Source organism: Antechinus flavipes, chromosome 6 (genome assembly GCF_016432865.1).
Source record: "Antechinus flavipes isolate AdamAnt ecotype Samford, QLD, Australia chromosome 6, AdamAnt_v2, whole genome shotgun sequence".
In the NCBI taxonomy this organism is placed as follows: Eukaryota; Metazoa; Chordata; class Mammalia; order Dasyuromorphia; family Dasyuridae; genus Antechinus; species Antechinus flavipes.
In genome coordinates, this window is record NC_067403.1 from 166,112,321 (window position 1) to 166,133,876 (window position 21,556).

Here is a 21,556-nt window from a genome sequence, read left to right on the forward strand (position 1 = left end):
GAGCTAACAGGTCAGGTGGACCAAGTTAGCAATTTTTGAAGAAGGGGAAGGCATGAGCATGTTTATAAGCATCAGGGAAGCAGCCAGTAAATAGAGATTGAAGATTAGTGAAAGAGTAGGTATAAATGGAGAGAGCAATCTGTTGGAGGAGAGGGGATGGAACAGCAGCACTTGTACTGAGGAGTTTATATTTATAAAGAGGAGTTTACCTTGATAAAGGAGAAGAGTCACTCTCTGGGAGATAAAAGTGAAGGAGGAGATAATGAGGGAAACATCTGGGCGATGAGGTGAGATGAGGACAAAGGGACAAAAGGGAATCATTAAATTTTAGAAACAAAAAGAACCTTAGAAATCATTCAATCTAACTCTCCCATTCTATGGATGAGGAAACTGACATTTTCACCATTTCTGAAAGCTTTTTACCAATTTGCGGGGTAGATAGTTATGTAACATCAGAAGACATGGATGTTTAAGTCCCAGCACTGCCATTTGCTATCTGTGTGACCATGAGCAAATCAATTGACCTCTCTGGGCTGCATTTTCTCATCTGCAAAGTGAGAGGTTTGGGAGAAATGATCTCCACCATCCCTGCCAACTCTACATCTGTCATCCTGTGATCTCCTAAGTCACTTTGCTTTTCTGGGTCTCAGTTTTCTAACCTGTAAAATGAGTTGACTAGATCATAGGATCCCAGCTGACCCACAGGATTGTGTGACATTTATATATAGATCAAAGGTCTTTATTCTGGTTCAACAAGAGGAATATGCTACATTTCTTGTTCCTCTTGAGAGTCATCTGATCATGACAAAGACAATTTCTTAGGGTAGCCAGTCTTACATTCAGTCTGTCACAAGGATTTAAGAAGACAGTTGGTTGTGAAACCTTGGTCTTAGCCTTTTGGCAAGTACATTGATTTCTCAACCACTTGTAGGAGAACCTAGGAACCTATAGTGATTATAAGGCTGTATGATTACATTTAGAACTTTAAAACTCATGTTTTTGAAGTATCAGCATGAAAAAAAAAAACCAATAAGTCAATCCAGAGATATGTATAAATCAGCTATAGAAAAAAATATCACAAAAATTGGATAGATTTTCCAGATGTGAAAAAGTGAAATTCTTTCAGATAATCCAGGATTCTAGTTTCTTAGATGTTTACTTGTGATATTTATTTCTTATGAGATCTTGAGCAGGTCATTTCACCCCTTTCAGCCTCAGTTTTGTTAGGTGTAACATGAGGTTGTTGGACAAGATGGCCTACAAGGTTGTTTCTCATCTGACATATGCCCCTTTCTATGATGCACTGAATATCATGGAAGTAGAAGAGGGGAAATAAAGAAGTGATTAGAATTATAGCTCTTTGGAAATGGATCTGACAACCATCTTTATTTTTTTATGTTATTCTAGCTTTCATCTGCAGTTTTTAATCTCCCATGTAACACTCAACCCCTAACATTTTCTATTGTCAAGAAAATCAGCTCTTATATTAATGAATGTAAATTTTTTTGCTTGTTAAAGTAGTCTCTTTTTTTAGATGAAACTTTAAAAAATATTTTTTCCTATGTTCTAGGGAATACCGACCTAGAGAGAATATTCGTTTTTGGGATAATGGGACAAAAATATCTGCAGTTAATCCCAAGAGCTACATTTTTCAAAGGAACCTATCTGTTGGAGACCCTGAAGTTGACTTGATCAGAACTTTAAATATTCCTGCCATAGTAAGTAAATTTAATATTATTATTGAGGCAATTAGGTGGTATAGTGAGTAAATGTTGTAGACTGAGAGTCAGGAAGACCTGAGTTCAAGTCCCATCTCAGAAAATTGTTAGCTATGTGAGCTTAGGCAAAACATTTCACCTTTTTAAACCTCAATTTCTTCATCTCTAAGTGAATAATAATAGTATCATCTTTCCAGAGTTGCCGTAAGAATCAAATGAGATAATATATGTATGATATGTTGTAGACATTAAAGTGCTATAAATTTTTATATTATAATAATGCATTAACTATTCCATATATATGTACACATAAATATTTATAATATACTATTATATTGTACAATAATTGAATTATCATAAATAATAATTATATATAACATGATCATTAATATATTCTTGTATTGTTAATAATGATTACAATATTTGCACTAAGAGAAAGGCAATTTTGAACTTAAAAATATTTTTACTAGAGTTAATGCTATCCTAGAATTATAAGTTCTACTTTTTCTTTCTTCTGAAGTAATCGGGGTTAAGTGACTTGCCCAAGGTCACAAAGCTAGGAAGTATTAAGTGTCTGCTGACATCAGATTTAAACTCTGGTCTTCCTGACTTCAGGGCTGGTGCTCTATCTACTGTGCCATCTACTTGCCCCTACTTTTTCTTTCTTTAAAAAATGTAAGGGATATCTAGGTAGTGCAGTGGATAGTGCACCAGCTCTGAAGTCGGAAGGACCTGAGTTCAAATCTGGCCCCAGACATGTAACACTTTGTAGCTGTGTGACCCTGGGCAAGTCACTTAATTTTAATTGCCTCAGCAAAAAATAAATAAACACCAAATAGAATGGACATCCATATATACATAGTAGAACAAAAAAAGAGGACTTTTATGTGTAACTACAGGTCTCCATTCATGTATAGCTTACTTTTCCTTCTGTAGTTCTTATGGTCTTTAAAGCCTTTTAAATTTAGGTTTTTTGTTTGTTTGTTTGGCCTTCTTTTACTAAAGGTTCAGGATTTAGCACTTGTGCTAAAAAATCAGCTTGTATTCTGATGTCCCAAAAATCTTAATGCAGTTTCAAGTTATTAAAATGTCCCAAAAATCTTAATGCAGTTTCAAGTTATTAAAATGTTCCAAAAATCTTAATGCAGTTTCAAGTTATTAAAAATTTCTGACAGGGTAGTCAGAAACTCTAGCTGCAGAATTCACTTAAACATTTTTTGCTTGGAATTTAATCTGCTAAGCCATTATCAGATTTCTCCCCTTTCTCAATGTTTCTGAAAGAGCTTTTCCTCCTTGTCTTAGCTGATGATGGCCAATGAGAGTTCTAAGGAAGCTACAAAGGTCAAATCATTCTTTCAATAAAGACTTCATGGTTAGGGCTAACTTTGAGCCTCTCTGTTATGGTTCTCCCATATGATCTTTCATCACAAGAACTTATTGATGGTTCCTTATTTGCCTTTAAAAACAGATCTCAGTTTTAAGAAACCAATTTCCAGGCTCTTTTATACTTAAGTAGTGAATTTTTGTGAAGATTCAACAGAAACTGCATTGGTGCAATGGTGACATTGACTGCATTTGGTACTTTGGATCTTGTCTGTCATATGACCTTGTTTTTGCCTGTCAGACTGCTATGGAGTGGACCAAAATCAATGTGCTGAAAGAGATCCTGGAAGGACTACTAAAGACATATCAGCAAAAACTGTTTGTGACCCACACTGTGCACGAGCTACTATGGGGCTACAAAGATGAACTCTTCTCACTCATTAGTATTTTCAAACCAGATATCTCACCATACTTTGGCTTATTTTATGGGGTAAGTGGATCTTTCTTTTAAGGGACTCTTTATTATAACAACAAAAGACTTATCCCATTCTGAGGCTTTATTGTCCTAGAATAACCGAATACTAGTAAAGGGCTTCTTTATTCTAGAGCTGTTGTCACTTTTTAAGGATGCCCAATTGGGTTTCTACATGTTTCAAATAATAACTTAAAAATTCCAGCTCATTGAGTAACAGAGGACCATACAAGAGTGTGCTAATAACTGTCTAACATACTGGGGAAGAATGTATGTACTAGATACCAACATTTTCTCCATCACTGTCTTAAGTCTAGGCAATCAATAAAACCATAATTCAAGCCTGGATTTGTGGAGTTTTCTGATTTCTAAAATGTAAATGCTCACATAGACAATTTAACAATTGGATCTTCCAATCCCATTCTGGGATGCTTCTCAAACAACTCTGATAAGTAATAAAAATAGGGGCAATGGAGGATATTGCATTTACTTTGGAGGAATTTGATATGACCTTTTGATTAGATTTAACATATATTTAGGAATCAAGGGACAGGAGAAGAGGTGGAAAGGAGCCTGAAGACTGAGCTAATTTTCTGTATCTACTTTTATCTGATGTTAGACCCATCATTTGTCCTTTTAATGCCCTAGTTTCATTATTCGTGGGATGGGGATAATGGATTCCACTTCTCAGTGAGATCTGGTGGGAATTTTATGTTGCTATTAGCAAAACTTTATTTTAAACAATATTATAAAGGAAATAAAATCTTGTATAAAGTAATCCAGGATAGTAATCATTTATTAGGTACTTAATATGTATCAAGCACTGTTCCAGATGCTATAGAAATAAAGACAAAAAAACAGTAGCAACAAAAAAGACAGTTCCTGCCCTCAAGGAATTTATATTTTTCTATTGTGTCCTTTTTTATTTAGAAATTTTTTTTCATAGAAATTTTGTGTTTTTACGTCACTTTTCTCCACATATCATTCCTTCATCTTCCTCCTAGGGAGATTTTCCTTAATTAAGTAAAGAAGAAACATTCAGCAAAATTAATAAATACAGTGAAAAATTTTGATAATCTATGCAGTATTCCACATCAGTAGTCCCATACTTCTGCAAAGAATGCAGAGGTACCTTTTCATGTCTTTTTTTTGGTAGCCAAACTTAGTCATTGTAATTTCACAGCATTCAGTCTTGATCTTTTTTTTTTTTTTTTTTTGTTCCTTTTGTTCTTTCTATTTCCAATGGCATAGTCATTGTGGTAACATTCTTCTGGTTCTGCTAACTCCATTCTGTATCATTTATGCAAGTCTTTTCTCTATTATTCTTCATTATTTCTTACAGCTCACTATTATCCTATTACTTTTCTGCCCCATAGCTCATTTAGTTATTCTCCAGTCCGTAGACAATTTTTTTGCTTTCAGTTCATTGCTATTGCAAAAAGTAGTGCTAAAAATGTTTTGCAGCATATAAGGCCTTTTTTTTCTTTTTAAATCACTGACCCAGGGATATATGTCTAGGGTCTTTAGTTCAAAGGGTATAGATATTTTGACAGTCTTACAATTGCTTCCAGAACAGTTGAACGGTTTCAGAAGGAGCTTATCTCCTATTGGGAGCAATAACACATACATACAAAAATAAATATGAAATATGTATAAATTAATTTTGGAGGAAGGTCAGGACACAAGTCAGTTTGTTACTGATTCTACAAAAGGTACAATGTAAAAGTAAGCCAGAGTAGAATAGGGATATAGGAGGAATGAGGCTGGTGTTCATGGAGATGAGAAAGTGAATCCAATAGTAGTACCCAGGGAAAGGAATTTTGACCTAGGCAGCCTAGACTGGAGCAGGAGAATGGCTACCCCTGTGCTTCTGATAACTTAGTAACTCAGCATGTTGCCCTGTGGGACTTTGGGGGATCCATACAGAGGGCCACACAGGTCTGTCAATTTTTTTCAAACCAAAATGGGTAAATTAATGGTGTCCTTAAACAAAAACCTTGATTCGCTGCATACCTAGAGAGACATTGGATATGTTTTTTTTTTTTTTTTTAAGTAGAGAACTCTCAATTCAATGAACTTTCTCTACCAATTTAGGTGGTTATCTACTCAGAATCCACAGTTCTAGGCAACTAGAGTTAAGTAATCCAGCTAGGATGTCTCAGAAGAAAGCCTTGAAGCCAGGTGTTACTGACTTCAAGCTATACTGTCTTACCACCTGTGAAGAATCAAGCCAAAAATATTAGTTGATCCTACATTGATGACAATAGATAACCAGGAGGTCCATTATTTTATAAGCTCATGTGCTCATACATAACTGGATGGTGTGGATGGACAACATTTAATCCTTTACTAGAGGCAGCTAGGTGGCTCAGTGGATAGAATGCTGGGATGGAGTCAAGAAGACCTGACTTGAAATCTAGCCTTACTAGTTGTGTCATCCCAGGCAAATCATTTAACAATGTTTGCCTCAGTTTCCTCAACTGTAAAGTAAAGATAATAAACAATATTTCCCAGGGTTGTCATGAGGATCAAATGAGATAATATTTGTAAGACACTTAGCATAATGCCTGATACATAATAAATGCTTAATAAATGTTTACTTCCTTCCTTCCTCTTTCAACTTGCTGTTCAAAATTCCCTTTTATTCTGTATTCTGTAACAGCAAAATGAGGTCTTGAAAAGCAAAAAGTTTCATAATAAAGACTTAACTTTTGAGTAACCTTACATTTTTACATTTTTTATTTCTAGAAAAATGGAACTGATGATGGCGATTATCTTTTTCTAACCGGAGAAGACAATTATCTTAATTTTACAAAGATTCTTGAATGGAATGGGAGAAGGTAAATCAGCAGACCTACCTATCCAGTGAGAGGCCTTTTTGGTGGTTTGTCTGCAATTTTCATTAATTTACATATGAACTAGGTTTATTAAGCACTGTCCATGTTTTTGATTAAAAGCTGCTGCAAAAATATGTGATTTCTGAAGCTAGGTATTTCATTATGTACAAATGAAATGGAAGCTTTTTAGCTGTGTTGTAACTCATGGAGACATGAGTAGAAAGTCCTTTAAGTATCTGGTCCCCAGCACTTAGTAGTCATCCACAGTATTCTAGCCACTACTGTTTATGGATGACTTTAATTTTTATTTTCAAATTGATATATTTTTTTCAATATTACATCACATTGAAAATGGAATGCATTTGTGGCAAGGCAGCACAGTAAATAGAATATTGGACATGGATTCAGGAAGATTCATGAGGTTAAAATTGGCTTCATATAGTTAGTAGCTGCTAATATTGGGAAAGTCACTTAATCTATTTCCTTATCTGTAATATAAGGATTTTATTGTAATATGTAATTTATATATAATTACATATTACATATTATAATATATAATAGGTAATATATGTAAAGCATTTTACTAACATTAAAATGCTAAAAAGTGCTATGATGATAATGATGAATATAGTCAGAAGTATGAACAGGTTCTTGTCATATTTGTTAATGCATTATGTTTTAATATTTGTCATGATCATGTTCATATGATAGTAGAATATGATTTTAATTTATGTTTACCTTAAAGAGAGCTGCATTTCTATCTTTTAGATCTAATCTTTATGAGGGAAAGTGACCAGGATTTTTGCCATTACCCAAATTATTTGGGGGGGGGCTCCAAACTTATCCTATAGGATTTCAGCATCAGAGATTCAAAGCTATCCTTACTTTTATTACCTGGTCAAAAGGCCATTTTAACATTTTAGATATAATTTGATACTACAAATAGCCTGCTTCCAGTTAAATGGTGAGAAATCTTTACAAACTGAGTGGACCCAAAGACTTAATTTACTTGATCATTCTTTGATCCTTCCCTCATCTTTTCCTGTTCTTATTTTAATTACAGGTCACTTAACTGGTGGACATCAGAGAAATGCAACATGATTAATGGAACTGATGGGAATTCCTTTCATCCATTAATATCCAAAGATGAACTACTTTATGTTTTCGTCTCTGATTTTTGCAGGTGAGAATAATAAAACTGTTCCTGGAAGTCAACCTTACCCAGATTTTGAAAATTATTATTTTGAGCACCATCAAACAATAAGAATAGATTAATTGAAATATAGGCTGCTAAATTGCTTCTGACCTATATTCCTCATGCTGGTAAATTATATGGAGTAGACAGTCTAGACAGTTGCCATTTTCTGTGATGCGTTATTTGTCTACAGAGACTTCTCTGAATGTAACATGCCCATTTACCTGAATATAAGAGCTGTTACAGCTGACCTATAAATTGTTAAGTAGTGATCAGAAAAAGGGAAACAGAGGGCCTTTGAGTTTTTAATCTACACATCATATGAAAGGCAGGTGTAAAGCCAGTTCCTGGTTAATTCAGGTTGATTTTGGAACAAAATAAGACTCTTAAGTCACTGAGCCATTAAAAGTGGTTACTTTGCCCTAAAACAGCTACGAAATGATAAGGATACAGTGTCATGAGGCATTTTCAGAAACTGACACTTTTTTTGTACAGTTATCCCTTCCCCAGGGGTGCAGTGCCCTTTCAATCTGGAAAATCCATGTAAAATTTTTTGGTCCTTCATAGCAGAGAAGTCTGAATTACTATAGTATTAAAAGATAAACTCGATATTCTGCTATAACATATATTTTATTCATTTCTGAGTTTCTAAATTTTTTCTGTCACCTTTACATGTTGTCTGCAGATTCCACAAAGCTATCAAAAAATTCCTATTTAATTTCTTATGTTGATCCATGATATAGCAAAACCATGATTGAGAAAGTTGCAATATGGAAGAGATCATTGCAATATGGAGACATGTCTGCTCAACAAGGTGGGGGATGTGGTGGTGACTTGAATGATTTTCAGATATTCACCAAGTTGAAGAGGCCCAGATTCCATGTAGATGGGACTTTTTATGTTCTTCAATGAAACAAGAAGCTTGATCAAGGGAGTAAAGGATTAGTCAGATCCCAGAGACAGCTTTTTTGCCTTTTAGGGAAAACAGAGGAAACCTTAGTCTGTATCAAATCTAAAGTGAATTATTCCTATACTTAGTAGGTTTAAGTAGGTTTGTATAAACACAATTTTTTTTAAAAGTTTTTTTTTTTCAAAATAAATGCAGTTTTCAATTCACCCTTGCAAAACCTCATGTTCTAAATTTTTTTTCCCCTCCCTTCTCTCCACCCCTTCCCTTAGATGGCAAGTAATTCAATATGTGTTAAACATGTGCAATTCTTCTAAACATATTTCCACAATTATCATGCTGCACAAGAAAAATGAGATCAAAGAGGAAAAAATAAGAAAGCAAAATGCAAGCAAACAACACCAAAAAAAGTGAAAATACTATGTTGTTATTCATACTCAGTCCTCACAGTCTGGGTGCAGATGGCTCTCTTCCTCACAAGACCATTAGAACTAGCCTGAATCACCTCGCTGTTGAAAAGAGCCACATCTGTCAAAATTGATCATCATATAATCTTGTTGCCAAAACACAATTATCTTTATTAACAATTGACAGGTTTGTACAATCTGTAATCGAGGGAAGATTTTTATGATACCATAATGTAAGAATTATATTTTATTTTTCTTTCCTCCTTTCCCCTTGACTAATACAATGTATTACATTGTAAACACTTAATTTCTTAAAATTAAATAAATCAATGAATGAATCTGAGAGGGGAAGATCCTCAGTTCATTTGCATGTCATATCACTTCCCTGAAGTCATGGTCCTCTTCCAGAAGGAAAGACAAACAACAATCTCTGTGAGTAAAGCTGGCCTGGAATTGATCAATTGAAAGATCCCCTCCTTCTTTCCCTCCCTCCTTTTTTTTCTTCCTTCCTTCCTTCCTCTCTTCCTCCCTCCACTCTTCTTTCCTTCTTTTTTTCTCTCCCTCCTCTCCATCTTTCCTCACTCCTTCCTTTCTTCCTTCCCTTTCTGTCTCTCCCTCCCTCCTTCTTTCCTTTCCTCCCTCTATCCACATAGGGTATCATACCCTTACCTACAGATGCTCTTAAAAGCATATTGTTCCTCTTTTGCATCTCTGAACCCCTTCCAAGATAGCTTGGGGTTCATTGGCTAGATTTCTTTTTTAGCAACCAGGCTTTAAACTAAAACCAATCTAATGACAATTGGCCACCAATAGGTCCCAGACCAATGCCCATTTGGTCATTGTTTGGGTCCTGATGGACTCATATTGAATGTAAATAGAAGTTACTTCTGCTTTGGCCAGAAACCCTGAAGATTTTCCCCTCCCAGATTTATTTATTTATTTAGATTTTTTTGGACTAGGCTAAAGAGAAAATTCTTTGCCTCCATTGGTGTATAGCCTTAATGGGTGCAACCTCAGACTGAGACCTGTTGAAGACCTAAGCTTAAAAAGGGCAAGGTCCCCAGTGCATCCAGGGCCATCTCCAAGTGTCCTGATCTATATCTGGCCCTGGACCTAGATGGCTCTAGAAGGGAAAATAAGACCAGTGACCTTGCACAAGTCTCCCTCATTTAAATCCAATTCACTTGCAGGTCATGGCATCACCTCCCTGATGTCATGGTGTTCTTCCAGAATGAAGGACAAACAACAAAAATAAATAAAAGGCATAATGATCAAAATTGTCGAGTTGGTATCAGTTGTTTTCAGGATGCCAAAGTTTTGCCACAAGAGAATCAAAAGAAAAAAGGAGAATAATTATATAAGATATATATCCATAGAATCTTAAAGTTAGAGCAGAAAAGACTTAGGTTATCTAGTCAAATCTCCTGATTTTACGAATGAGGAAACTAAGATCCAGGTAAGTTAGGGTCTTGCCCAGTGTCACATAACCCCTTAGTAATAAACCCCTTATAATTTGGGCCCCTTCTCCTGCCTTTCTAGTCTTCTTACACTTATAACAACTGAGACAAATACAGGTTAAATGACTTGTCCAGGGCGTAAGGCAGATTTTCATCCCATGTCTTCCTGGTTCTAAGTGCAGCACTCCATTGACTGAAAACGACATCTTCTCTATAATCTGCCGTTATTAGAGCCTCTTTAGACAGAATCTCATCATTGCTTATTAAGCTCAAGCCCCTTCTCAGTGAATCATTTAAATTAAGCTTGAGTCCACCTCCTCATGAAGCACTCAATTACATTTTGGGACAGTTGTAATCATTAGAAAATGATTTTTTAATACTGAGATGACTATTTCTGACCTCAGTCTGTGCCCATTAGTCCTAGTTCTGCTCTTAGAAACTAGAATAAGTGTAATGTCTTTTTCAGCAGTCATTTGTCAACTCTTCAAGTATTCTAAAGAATCACAAAATTTGAGAGCTGGACAGGACCTCCAGGGTAGTTTGATCCAACCACTAAAACTACATCATTCTTCTTATCTACTTATTAATTAATCCAAAAATGGAAATCAGGTTAGTCACATAACCTGTACTTGTTGAAATCAGGCTGGCACTTTGTAATTAGATTCCCTTTCTAGATGATCACCAACTTCCTATTTAATTATCCACTTTGAAATTTTTCAAAAAAACTGAGTAACTTATAGTTTACGATCTCTGTTCTCTCTCTCTCTCTCTCTCTCTCTCTCTCTCTCTCTCTCTCTCTCTCTCTCTCTCTCTCTCCCTCTTCTTCTCCCTCTTCCTCTTCCTCTTCCTCTCCCTCTCTCTTTCTCTCCCCCTTTTTCTCCCTCTCTCCCTCTCTCCCCCTTTTTCTCTCCCCCCCCCTTTTTTTTTTGAATTGAAGTTCCAATCCACTTCTGCTAAGTTCTTTCAGTTCTTAAGGATCTGGTTCCTTTCGGCGAGGTGGCTTGAATTTATCCAGTCCATTGCTCCTTTCTTATTATCTTAATTATTTTCATTATCGACCCCAAGTGTGTGTGTGTGTGTGTGTGTGTGTGTGTGTGTGTGTGTGTGTGTGTGTGTTTGTGTGTGTGTGTGTTCATAGCAAACCATGAACTGAGTAGTTTTCTTTCGGTGGTCATTATCATTGTCCATCCATCCCAAGTAAAAATCCTTTATCTTTCCCCCTCCCCATTTATCCTTGATAAATCATTTTGATTGTTCCCAGCCTTCCTCGAACAGCCTCATCTCATTCTTTGCTTTAGCATTCCTTGCTCTGGTTTTACGGGACTGTGCATTGCATATTCATTTTCTGACTTTGTTTTAATCTTCTGAACATTTCTTTTTTGAAATCTAAGTTGGTTGATTAGTTCACTGTGCAACCACTTTTTGAACAATCTCTTTGGACAAATATAATTTTTTATTCTCATTAGAATTGTTTCCCTTCATGTCTTTAAAATTTCATTCTTGAGTATCTCCCATCCTCAAACTCCTACCTATCTTTCCTCCAAACCTTTTGAAATCTTCCTTCCAAATATCTAGGTTGTATATAAGAGCATATCCAATATCTAGGTAGCATATAAAATTATGTCCAGTATCTGGGCTGTGTAGAAGACTCTGCTTCTGTCTTATAAACTCTTGGATGGGCTAGCCACTTCTCCTCAAGGTTCCTATCATTCTCTGCCCACCCTTTTCCTGCCAAATAAACTAATTCCTTCCTGTTAGACTTAGATAAAGAATAGAATTTCCTTTTGTTGGTTCCTTTATATTCTTCTGAAGGATGAAATTGTTGCTTAGGCAAGTCAAGAAGTTATTACTTACGTTGCTTTTCTGGCAAAGAGCTCCAGAAAACATGTTGTTCACACACTTAAAATTAGAGGACCTGGGTTAAAATCCAATATCTACTATTTGTCTCTCAGTATGAGTCAAGTAACTACCCTAGTCTTCAATCCCTTATCTCTAAAATGAAGGGGTTGGATTAGAATTCCACTAAAATCTCTTCCAGTTTTATATCTAATATCCAGTGATCTTAGATTCTTACTTAAAATAAAGCTATGTAGATTCTGAATGGACCACTGGCCTGAGTAGAGTTCAGCCATTATAAGAGGTCATTATTTATTTGTTTTTGTGTTCATTTATTCATTCATTTCCATGTCACTAGAGGTGTCAAATTCGCTCTGGTAATACTTAAGTATTATGTTAGTTTCTCAAAGATGACTGCATCATACGTGACCAGTTTTCAAAATATTTTAGGGTGGGTATTTCTAGTACAATGGGCATGAAGCTGTGGTGGAAGCCACAAATTTCTGAACATTGGCCATAATAGATTCCAGGGCGAGTTATTAGATGAATTAGATGACAATAAAATTGGGCAATATTTGATGAAATAAATAAAAATACATTACAATATAATGTGAATTTATGGTTTTCTCAGTCAATGTGCTACTGATAGTGATCTTATTCTGAGTTTGATACTACTATTTTCTATCACCTTTGTTTCTGTATATATCCTCCCTTTCCCCTATCTCAGAAAAGTTTTTTCAAATAATTTTTAAAAGAGGTAAAAAATGTTCAGCATAACCACATAACATATCAGTTGAGCCTAACATTTCATACCTATAGTCTCTCTCCTATGCAAACAAGATTAGATGCATTTAAAAGAGAATTATTTAACAAATTATACATATATCATCATTTTAATGTATGTATATAATTATACATACAATAAATATTCTTTAAAAGAATCTTATACATCAAAACTGTTTAAAAAAACAACCTTTCCCATTTTGGAGTGTAGTAGTAGAAAGTCAGTGCTTTCAGACTATTAATTTGTAATAAATGAATAAATGGAATCTTTTTGCAGGCTCTTATTGTGTACAAGAAACTGTTCTTGAGAAGCTCACATTCGTTTTTTAAATTAAAGCTTTTTAATTTTCAAAAGATATGCATGGATAGTTTTTCAACATTAACCATTTTAAAACCTTGTGTTCCAATTCCCCCCCTTTTCCCTACCTCCTCCCCTAGACAGCAAGTAATCCAATACATGTTAAATATGGTAAAAAATATATGTTAAATCTATCACATGCACACATATTTATACAATTATGTTGCTTGCACAAGAAAAATCAAATCAAAGAGGGGCCAAAAATGAGAAAGAAAATAAAATGCAAGTAAACAACAAAAAGAGTGAAAATGTCATGTTGTGATCCACTTAGATGGCTCTCTTCATCACAAGATCATTGGAACTGGTCTGAATAATCTCATTGTTGAAAAGAGCCATGTCCATCAGAATTGATCATTGTATAATCTTATTTCCATATGTGATGATTTCCTGGTTCTGCTCATTTCACTCAGTATCAGTTCATGTAAGTCTCAAGGAGCTCACATTCTAATGGAAAAGCCCACACACATCCAAAGCAGATGGTACTGCCTCTTATTGATGTCATATCCTTTGATTGTTGAACTGTTTAGCTGTAGGTGGAGGTAGCAAAATCAACCTCTCCATGCAAATCTTCTTTTGGACAAAAGACTGAGGAAATCATGCAGTGGCTTGAAGACCCTGTTATGTCAACACTGTAGTTTAGTCACAGCCAAGTGCTATTAGCTGTGTTCTAATCTGTGAGCTTTGCTTGAAGCTGGGGTTATAGCACTGGTTGGTCGGTCTCACTGATTCTTTCTCTGTTTCTCTACAGGTCAGTGTATCTAACATTCAGTGACATTGGAAATGTGGAAGAAATCCCTTCCCTTCGGTTTACCCTACCACCCGAAATGTTTGCCAATAATTCTGATAACAGCTGCTTCTGTATTCCATCAGGAAATTGTTTGGGTTCGGGTGTCCTGAATGTCAGTATCTGTAAGAATGGTAAGTAAGCTTCAAGAGAGATCTGGATCATGGGTGTCTTTAATGCAGTAATTATGGGAGATAGTCTTTGACCATGCTTCCTGGATCATAACTCCCCATTCCCCCCACTCCCCCAGCACTCAAAAGGCTAAGACATGTTCAAACATACACTATTGCCTAGTTGGCAGATCAAACAAAAACATTTCTACCTTTCTAATTTAGGGTCCTTTAGAATAGTGCTATCAAACTCAAATAGAAATGCAATCATCCCAGCAAACTGCTTATTGACTTGTAAGACCATAAATCGACATTATCTGTGTTGTATTTTATTTTTATTTATTTTATTAAATATTTCTTACATTTTCAGTTGGTTTGGACTGTACTTGGGAATTTTGTGGGCTGTTTTCTGGCTGTGAGTTTGACACCTCTGTTCTAGGACACTGAAAGACTTGGATTTGAATTATGCTTTGGACAGTTATTAGTTATGTGATCCTGAGGCAGATACTTGAACTATGAGCCCTATTTTTTTCATCTTTAAAATAAGGCTAGCACCTGTCTCAAAAGGTTGTTGTGAGAATCAAATGATATTACATATATACAATCCTTCGTAAGTTTTAAAATGATAAGTATGTAAATTTTGTTTTTTAAAAATTATTGATATCACTTTCATTTCTGAATCTATCCATCCCCCCTCCCCTATTCCACTGTAACAAAGATTTTTTTAATTAAAAAAACAACAGTAGTTTCGCAAAAGAGAGAGACAAAGACAAAGAGATAGAGACAGAGAATGAGGGGAAGAGAGAGTGAAAGAGGGGTAGAGAGAGAGAAACAGACAGAGAGAAGGAGAATTTTTTTTTTTTTTTGAGAGGGAGAATTATTAGAGGGAGAGAAGTTGAGAGGGAGGGAGAGACAAAGAGAGGAAGTAGAGGAGCACGGAGAAAAAGAAAGAAGGAAGGAAAGAAGAAAGGAAGGAAGGAAGCAAGCAGAAACAGTGAAACAGAATCAGAGACAGAAAGAAACAAGAACCAGAGAAGTGAAATTGTTTTTGCAAAACCACTGAACAAACCCTCTGGGTAAAATTTGATGCTGTTATCCATACAGTGTAAAATTGACTATGAGATTCCGGTGCTTGTGGAACATTTTCTTTGGGTTGATGTTTCAAGAATTCACGTGGCTACAAAACACTTGACCCCATCACCATAAAGGAATAATTAGCTCTAGAAACAGTAACCAATCCCAGCTGGGACTGACATTTCTCAGGGATCCTTATTTTGAAATGCTTGAATTTTAAGGAAAATAGTAGTTTGGGAAACATATTGTACTGATGTCTTTTCATTTTATCATGCCTTGAATTTAATAGCCTTAGAAAATATTAATCATTTTTTATCCTTTTCCTAAAAATCAAGATGACCAATTATCTTTTGCTAATTACCCAAATGGTTTTAAAACTCTTTATAAGAATGATTTCAGGATTAGTTCTGTCTCTGGCTCATGTGACCTAGAAAAATTCATAAGGGATGTAGAAGTGGAGGATTCAGGGCCAAGATTCCTAGCTCTGACCTCTGCCATTGATTTGATAGGTGATTTTGAAAGGATTCATTGTGTTCCTGGGCTATAGCCCAGACACATTTGACCTAAGACATGTCTAACATTGATCATGAATTTCTCTATACCCCAGCTGTCTTTGTAATAGACTCAGTTTATATGTACCAAATGTGTTCCCTATGTGCTCCTTAAATAAATGGGATTCCAACCAATTCAGTTCAGCCAACATCTGTGAAATCCCTAATTTGTGCAAGGGATGCTTGCTGCTTTCCTTAACCCCAAGGATTTTACTAGGAGTCACTGCATTCAACACTTTTTTTCTGGAAGCTAGATGTGTGGTTAGAGGATTTGTATTCTTGACTTCATTAATCATTCAGTCAATGAGCATTTACTAAGTTTATTATGTCCTAGGCATAATAAATAATAGGTGCACCTATCGTGCACCTATTTTTTTCTGCAATAATTGTAAAAAAAATTAAAATCCATTGGTAAGTGGATGTTCATTAGTGACAGGGTGTGTGTGCACCTCGGTGGTGCACAATAAATAAATAATAAATACTATGAAAAATAAATAATAATAAATTCACTGGAATAAGTTCTGGGACGCAGAGAAAGAATAAAAACTGCCTCTGCCCTTGAATAGTTTACATTATAGTTGAGAAAACAAATCAAATAAAGCAGATTATACAAAGTATTTGTGTCAAATGAAATTTCCCTCTGTTCTTTTGAAATACAGGTGCTCCCATTTTTCTGTCTTCTCCACACTTCTACCAAGGAGATGAGAAATTTATTTCAGCTATAAAAGGCATGAATCCAAATAAGGAAGACCATGAAACATTCATGGATGTCAACCCTGTAAGTACAGTTTCCTCAGGGAATCAGAGGATTTCTTCTCCACATCATTCCTATGGTTCAGTCGAAATACATTCAGCCCTCTAGGGGAAAAAATTGCCTTCTCTTAAACTACCTCTGTTTTAATGGGAACGAAAACCTAGCCCAGCACTTTTCTGTACATGTTACGAGACTTGAGCTCTTCCTTCTCCAGTTCTAAGTTCTTCTATTTACAAAACATATGCATGGGTAATGGGTTCTAAGGCTTCTGGCAGAGAAACATTTCATGAGCACCAATGCTTCTCTCTTCTAAGTCAAGGGTCCTTAATCTTTTTTGTGTCATGGATCCCATTAGCAAAGTATGAAGCCTTTAGATCCCTCAAAATCATGTTTTAAAATGCATATAAGAGACATAGATTACAAAGGAAAACCATTAGATTGAAATGTTATCAGAATTTTAAAAAAACAAATATACCTACCCCCAGGTTAAGAACCCCTATAAGTGTTTGGAAATAAAAGAGGTATGGTGCGCTTTCTTATTGCCACTGGAGTGGGTGGGGAGACACAGGTTAGAACAATTCTCATTCCAAGTTTGAAGGGAGAGAAACAGTTATCTAGTGGCTACAATAATGAGTGCCACTAGTTTTTTTTTTTTTTTTTTTTTTGGGGGGGGGGTAGGGGGTGAAGAGAGTACAGAGGCAAGTGGCAGAGGTGGAAGAAAATCATGTTAATGGAGGAATATGGCTTAAAAACCAGGTGGAGGCTCTAGGTGGTAGGCATAGGTAATAATAAAGGAAAGGAAGCAAAGGAAACTGAGTCAATGCTAAAGGGGGCTTTTGGGAGTGGGGGGGAGTGGTAGTGTGCTGCTGCACAAAAGATGATCAATAAATATTTGAAGGTACAATGGAAGAATAAATTTTATTTAAAAAATTTTTTGGCTGAGGCAATTGGGGTTAAGTGACTAGCACAGGGTCACAGAGCCAGGAAGTATTAAGTGTCTGAGACCAGATTTGAATTCAGGTTCTCCTGACTTCAGAGCTGGTGCTCTATCCACTACCCTACCTAGCTGCTCCTAGAAGAATGGATTTTCAATACAAAGTATACAATGCAGAAAAAGCCAAAGCTTTTACCTATTTGTTTTCCAGTGAGGACAGATATATCCCTCTCTAGGCAACCTGGTATCTTCCCATTTTCAGGGGTTCACCATATTGATGCCAGGACTTTAGCCATTCTGCAGCTCAAAACTCTCTGTCTCTATAGTATCAGGGATTATAGGCATGGACCACCTTGTTTTACCCTAAATTCCCTTAAAAAGCCAATTTACTTTTGGTACTTCCATTGCTTTTTTTCTCACCCTTAAATCTTTATTCTGGTTTCATTCATTTGAAACTTACTTTCTTCAAAATTGCCAATTATCTCTTAATTGTTAAATATAATTACTTTGAGCATTTGATGTAATTGACCACCTCCTCCTGGATAGAACTATGTTGTTTTTTTTTATTTTATTAAAGCTTTTTATTTACAAAACATATGCATGGGTAATTTTTCAACATTGACCCTTGCAAACCTTATGTTCCAAATTTTCTTCTCCTTCCTCCTACCCCCTCCCCTAGATGGCAGGTAATCCAATTCATGTTTAATATGTAGAACTATGTTCATTGGTGATGTTATTCAAATTGACACTGCATATTTCCATTGGGCTGGAATCAATGACCAAATTTTATGTCATTATAACTTTGAATATTGTGATTTTGAATGTATGCAACCACTTCTCAAGATTCATTATTCACACTATTCAAGGCCAAGAGATGTGCTCTCTCTATTCTCCCCATCTTCATATTTACTTCTCTTGGTTCCCCTCCTTTCAGTTTAACTCTGTAACTTCTCAGTCTCTTTTGCTAGATGTTTATGTCAGAATCATTCACCATGAAAGCACCCCATTCTATTCTAGGCCCTCCTTTTTCCTCTATCCTCTATTCTCAGCTCCCATGGGTCCAACTATCATCTTTTTGCAGACAATTCCTAGTCTTCTTTTTGAACTCCAGTTCGTTATCATCTTATTGCATGTTTTGAACTGGATTCCTCCTTAGATACTGCAAACTCAACATATTCAAAACAGAAGTTATCTTTCCCCCAAAATCTTACCCTCTTCCAAATTCCCTGTTTCTCTCAAGAACACTATCTAATTTCTAGTCAGTTATGTTTCGAGTTTCAGTATCATCCTTGATTCCTCCATTCATCACACATACTCAGTTGACAAAATGTTATAATTTTTTTTCTCTACATCTGTTACATATTTTCCTTTCTTTTTGTTCAAATAGCTACAGTCCTAGTTCAGGACTTTACCGCCTCTGTCCTCCATTTGCAATCTAATTTATCTCCTCCATTTGCAATCTAATTTATCTCCTCCTCTCAAGTTCCTTCCTTTTCCCATCCTTTCTCCACCAAGTTGCCAAAATGATTTTTCTAAAGCATAAATCTGTTCAAGTCAACCCCATTCTCACTCGGTGATTTTCTATTTTCCTATTACCCCTAGAATAAAATGTAATACTTCTCTTTGGCATTTAAAGCTCTTGAGAATCTATTCCTTCTCTTTCCAAAAGATGGGTACTGTCCATGGGTTCCTTGTGCCTTTGAACCATTCTTGGAATTTTCTCCCTCCTTACTATCTCTGATTCTTACAATCCTTTCTATGTTTAAGACTCAGCTCAAGGAATGCCTCTTACAGAAGGCCTTTCTTAGTTTCCAGAGTTGCTAGTCCCTTCTTTTTATTTATATTTCATGTGTAGATATATGTTTATAGGTACATATATATACATATATACACATGCATATATATATAAAATCCCTTATTAAAATCAGTTCTCCTGAGCTTTTTGAAGGTAGGATCTATTTTTGCTTTTCCTTTGCACCTATTACAGTGTTTGGCAAATAATAATCATTTAAGTACTTCATGATGGGTTGGTTAATTTTAATTTTTAGTATTTTGCCTAAAATGTTTCTCCTTTTCAGTTTTGTTTATGTATATTGATTTGAGTAAATCTTTATGCAATAATTGTAAAAAATAATTTAAATCCATTGGTAAGTGGATGTTCATTAGTGACAGAGTGTGTGTTTGTGCACCTCAGGGTTCACATTTTCTCTTTCCTTTCAGCATATGCTGAATCTAATTTAGTCTTCATAGCCTCGTTACCAGCAACTCCACTTCAAGTTGTTGATCCTTTGCTTGAAGTCCATGTGATTTAATCACAGCATTTTGAGTGCAAGTTTTCTTGGTTTTAGAAGAGTCCCATTCATCTGACTCATGAAGGGGAATTCCTGACTTGTCCTGCTTCTGTATCCAACAATTACTTGGCTTGTGACTTGAGTTCTTGTTGCAGCAGATGTGTTTTTGTTGAGGCTCAAAGCCCCATTTCTGCTTCCTTATACTTTTTACATGACTCAGTGTCTTTTTAATCTTTATTGCGCCATTATGGCAAAAAAAAAAAAAAAAAAAGTTGTTTGAACCATCCTGTTACCTCTTCTAAGAATCCAGGAAAATGAGCCTTGCATTTAGTTCTAGCTTTGGATATATAAGCCACATTCATAAGGTGGATCCTGATATAACTCTGAGGTTGGCCAAAAGTCAGTACAAAAGTCCTTTCTAAGTCTAGGCCTTGTGAGCCTATATTTTAAGTGATCATTCATAATTGACTTTTTTTAAATTGCATATCCTATTATTGTTTTGTCTATCAGCCTTAGAGAGAGGCTTCAATATTGGTCAAAATTAGATTGAAATGAAATTATAGCCAAGCAGTCATATTTATACTTTATATGAAATAAATTTTTGTTGATACTTAGGTGATAAAAAAGCAAAAAATTTAAAACAAATCTATTTTGCAAATCCCCTAGATTTTTCCCTATATCTTTCCCCTTCCCCTCCTTCAGAAAGCCATTCCTTCTTTTTTTTTCTGAGGTAGTTGGGGTTAAGTGACTTACCCAAGATCACATAGCTAGGAAGTGTTAAGTGTCTGAGACTAGATTTGAACTCAGGTCCTCCTGACTTCAGGACTGGTGTTCTATCCACTACGCTACGTAGCTGCCCTCTAATAAGGAATTTTTCAAAAAAAAAAAAAAAGAAAAGAAAAATATTCAGTAAAACCCATTAATACATAAAAGAAAACTAATGCTATATACAAAATCCTATCCTGTCAATATTCCTTCCTCTCTTCTAAGAATATGATGAAATATCTTTTATTTGAAGTATTGTTTTTATAATTTCAACTATTGTGTGAATATTGTTCTTACAGTATATATACTTTTTAATATTTTTAATATTTTAAAATGTTATTTATTTTAATATTATTTCCCTTTTGCTCTGTTCAATTTTCAGCTGACTGGGATTATCCTAAGAGGATCCAAGAGGTTACAGATCAATGTTCATGTCCGACAAATAGATGGATTTGAGTAAGTATTTCCCCTCCACTTTTTTTTTGCAATAATAATGATTTAAGCATTAAGTAATTAAGCAATAATGTGCAATAAGAATAATTTAAAACCATTGACAAATAGGTGTTCATTAATAACAGAAGAGGTATCCCCTAATGACTCATGCTCCATGGAGTTTGGTATATGTAACTGATTTCTTCAGAGAGGCTCTTACAATGTAGAACATATGTCCTCTGCAATGATTTTCATGTCTATCTTTTTCCATTCCTATTGCTGCTATATTGGTTCAGATCCTGATTGTTTCATACTTGGCTATCTAGACATTCTGCCTGCCTTTATGCTCTTTATATTCTTCCCTTTCAGTCCATCTTATATCTTTTTAAGGCTTTGCTTTCATCATCATTCCTTCTCTTCAAAAGTAGCTCTCTATTGCATCCAGGAAAAATCTATTCTTCTAGTCTGAAATTCTTTACCTTTCGTAGTCTGGCCCTTTCCTATGTGCTCTCTGAACCTTATCCACTTTTCAAACCTCATCTCCCAAGCTCTCTGAAACATTTCTAAT

The 21,556-nt window shown here is 35.4% G+C and overlaps 1 protein-coding gene across 1 annotated transcript in view; it reads left to right on the forward strand.

The window, feature by feature from the left end:
* Window positions 1-21,556, forward strand: part of SCARB2 (scavenger receptor class B member 2) — a 77,760-nt gene that overhangs the window by 47,398 nt on the left and 8,806 nt on the right. Inside the window, exons 3-9 of the mRNA XM_051964392.1 lie at window positions 1,571-1,718; window positions 3,343-3,531; window positions 6,262-6,353; window positions 7,414-7,533; window positions 14,042-14,211; window positions 16,472-16,590; window positions 20,939-21,012. Of these exons, the coding sequence (XP_051820352.1) occupies window positions 1,571-1,718; window positions 3,343-3,531; window positions 6,262-6,353; window positions 7,414-7,533; window positions 14,042-14,211; window positions 16,472-16,590; window positions 20,939-21,012 (912 nt within the window). The remainder of the gene's footprint in view (window positions 1-1,570; window positions 1,719-3,342; window positions 3,532-6,261; window positions 6,354-7,413; window positions 7,534-14,041; window positions 14,212-16,471; window positions 16,591-20,938; window positions 21,013-21,556) is intronic.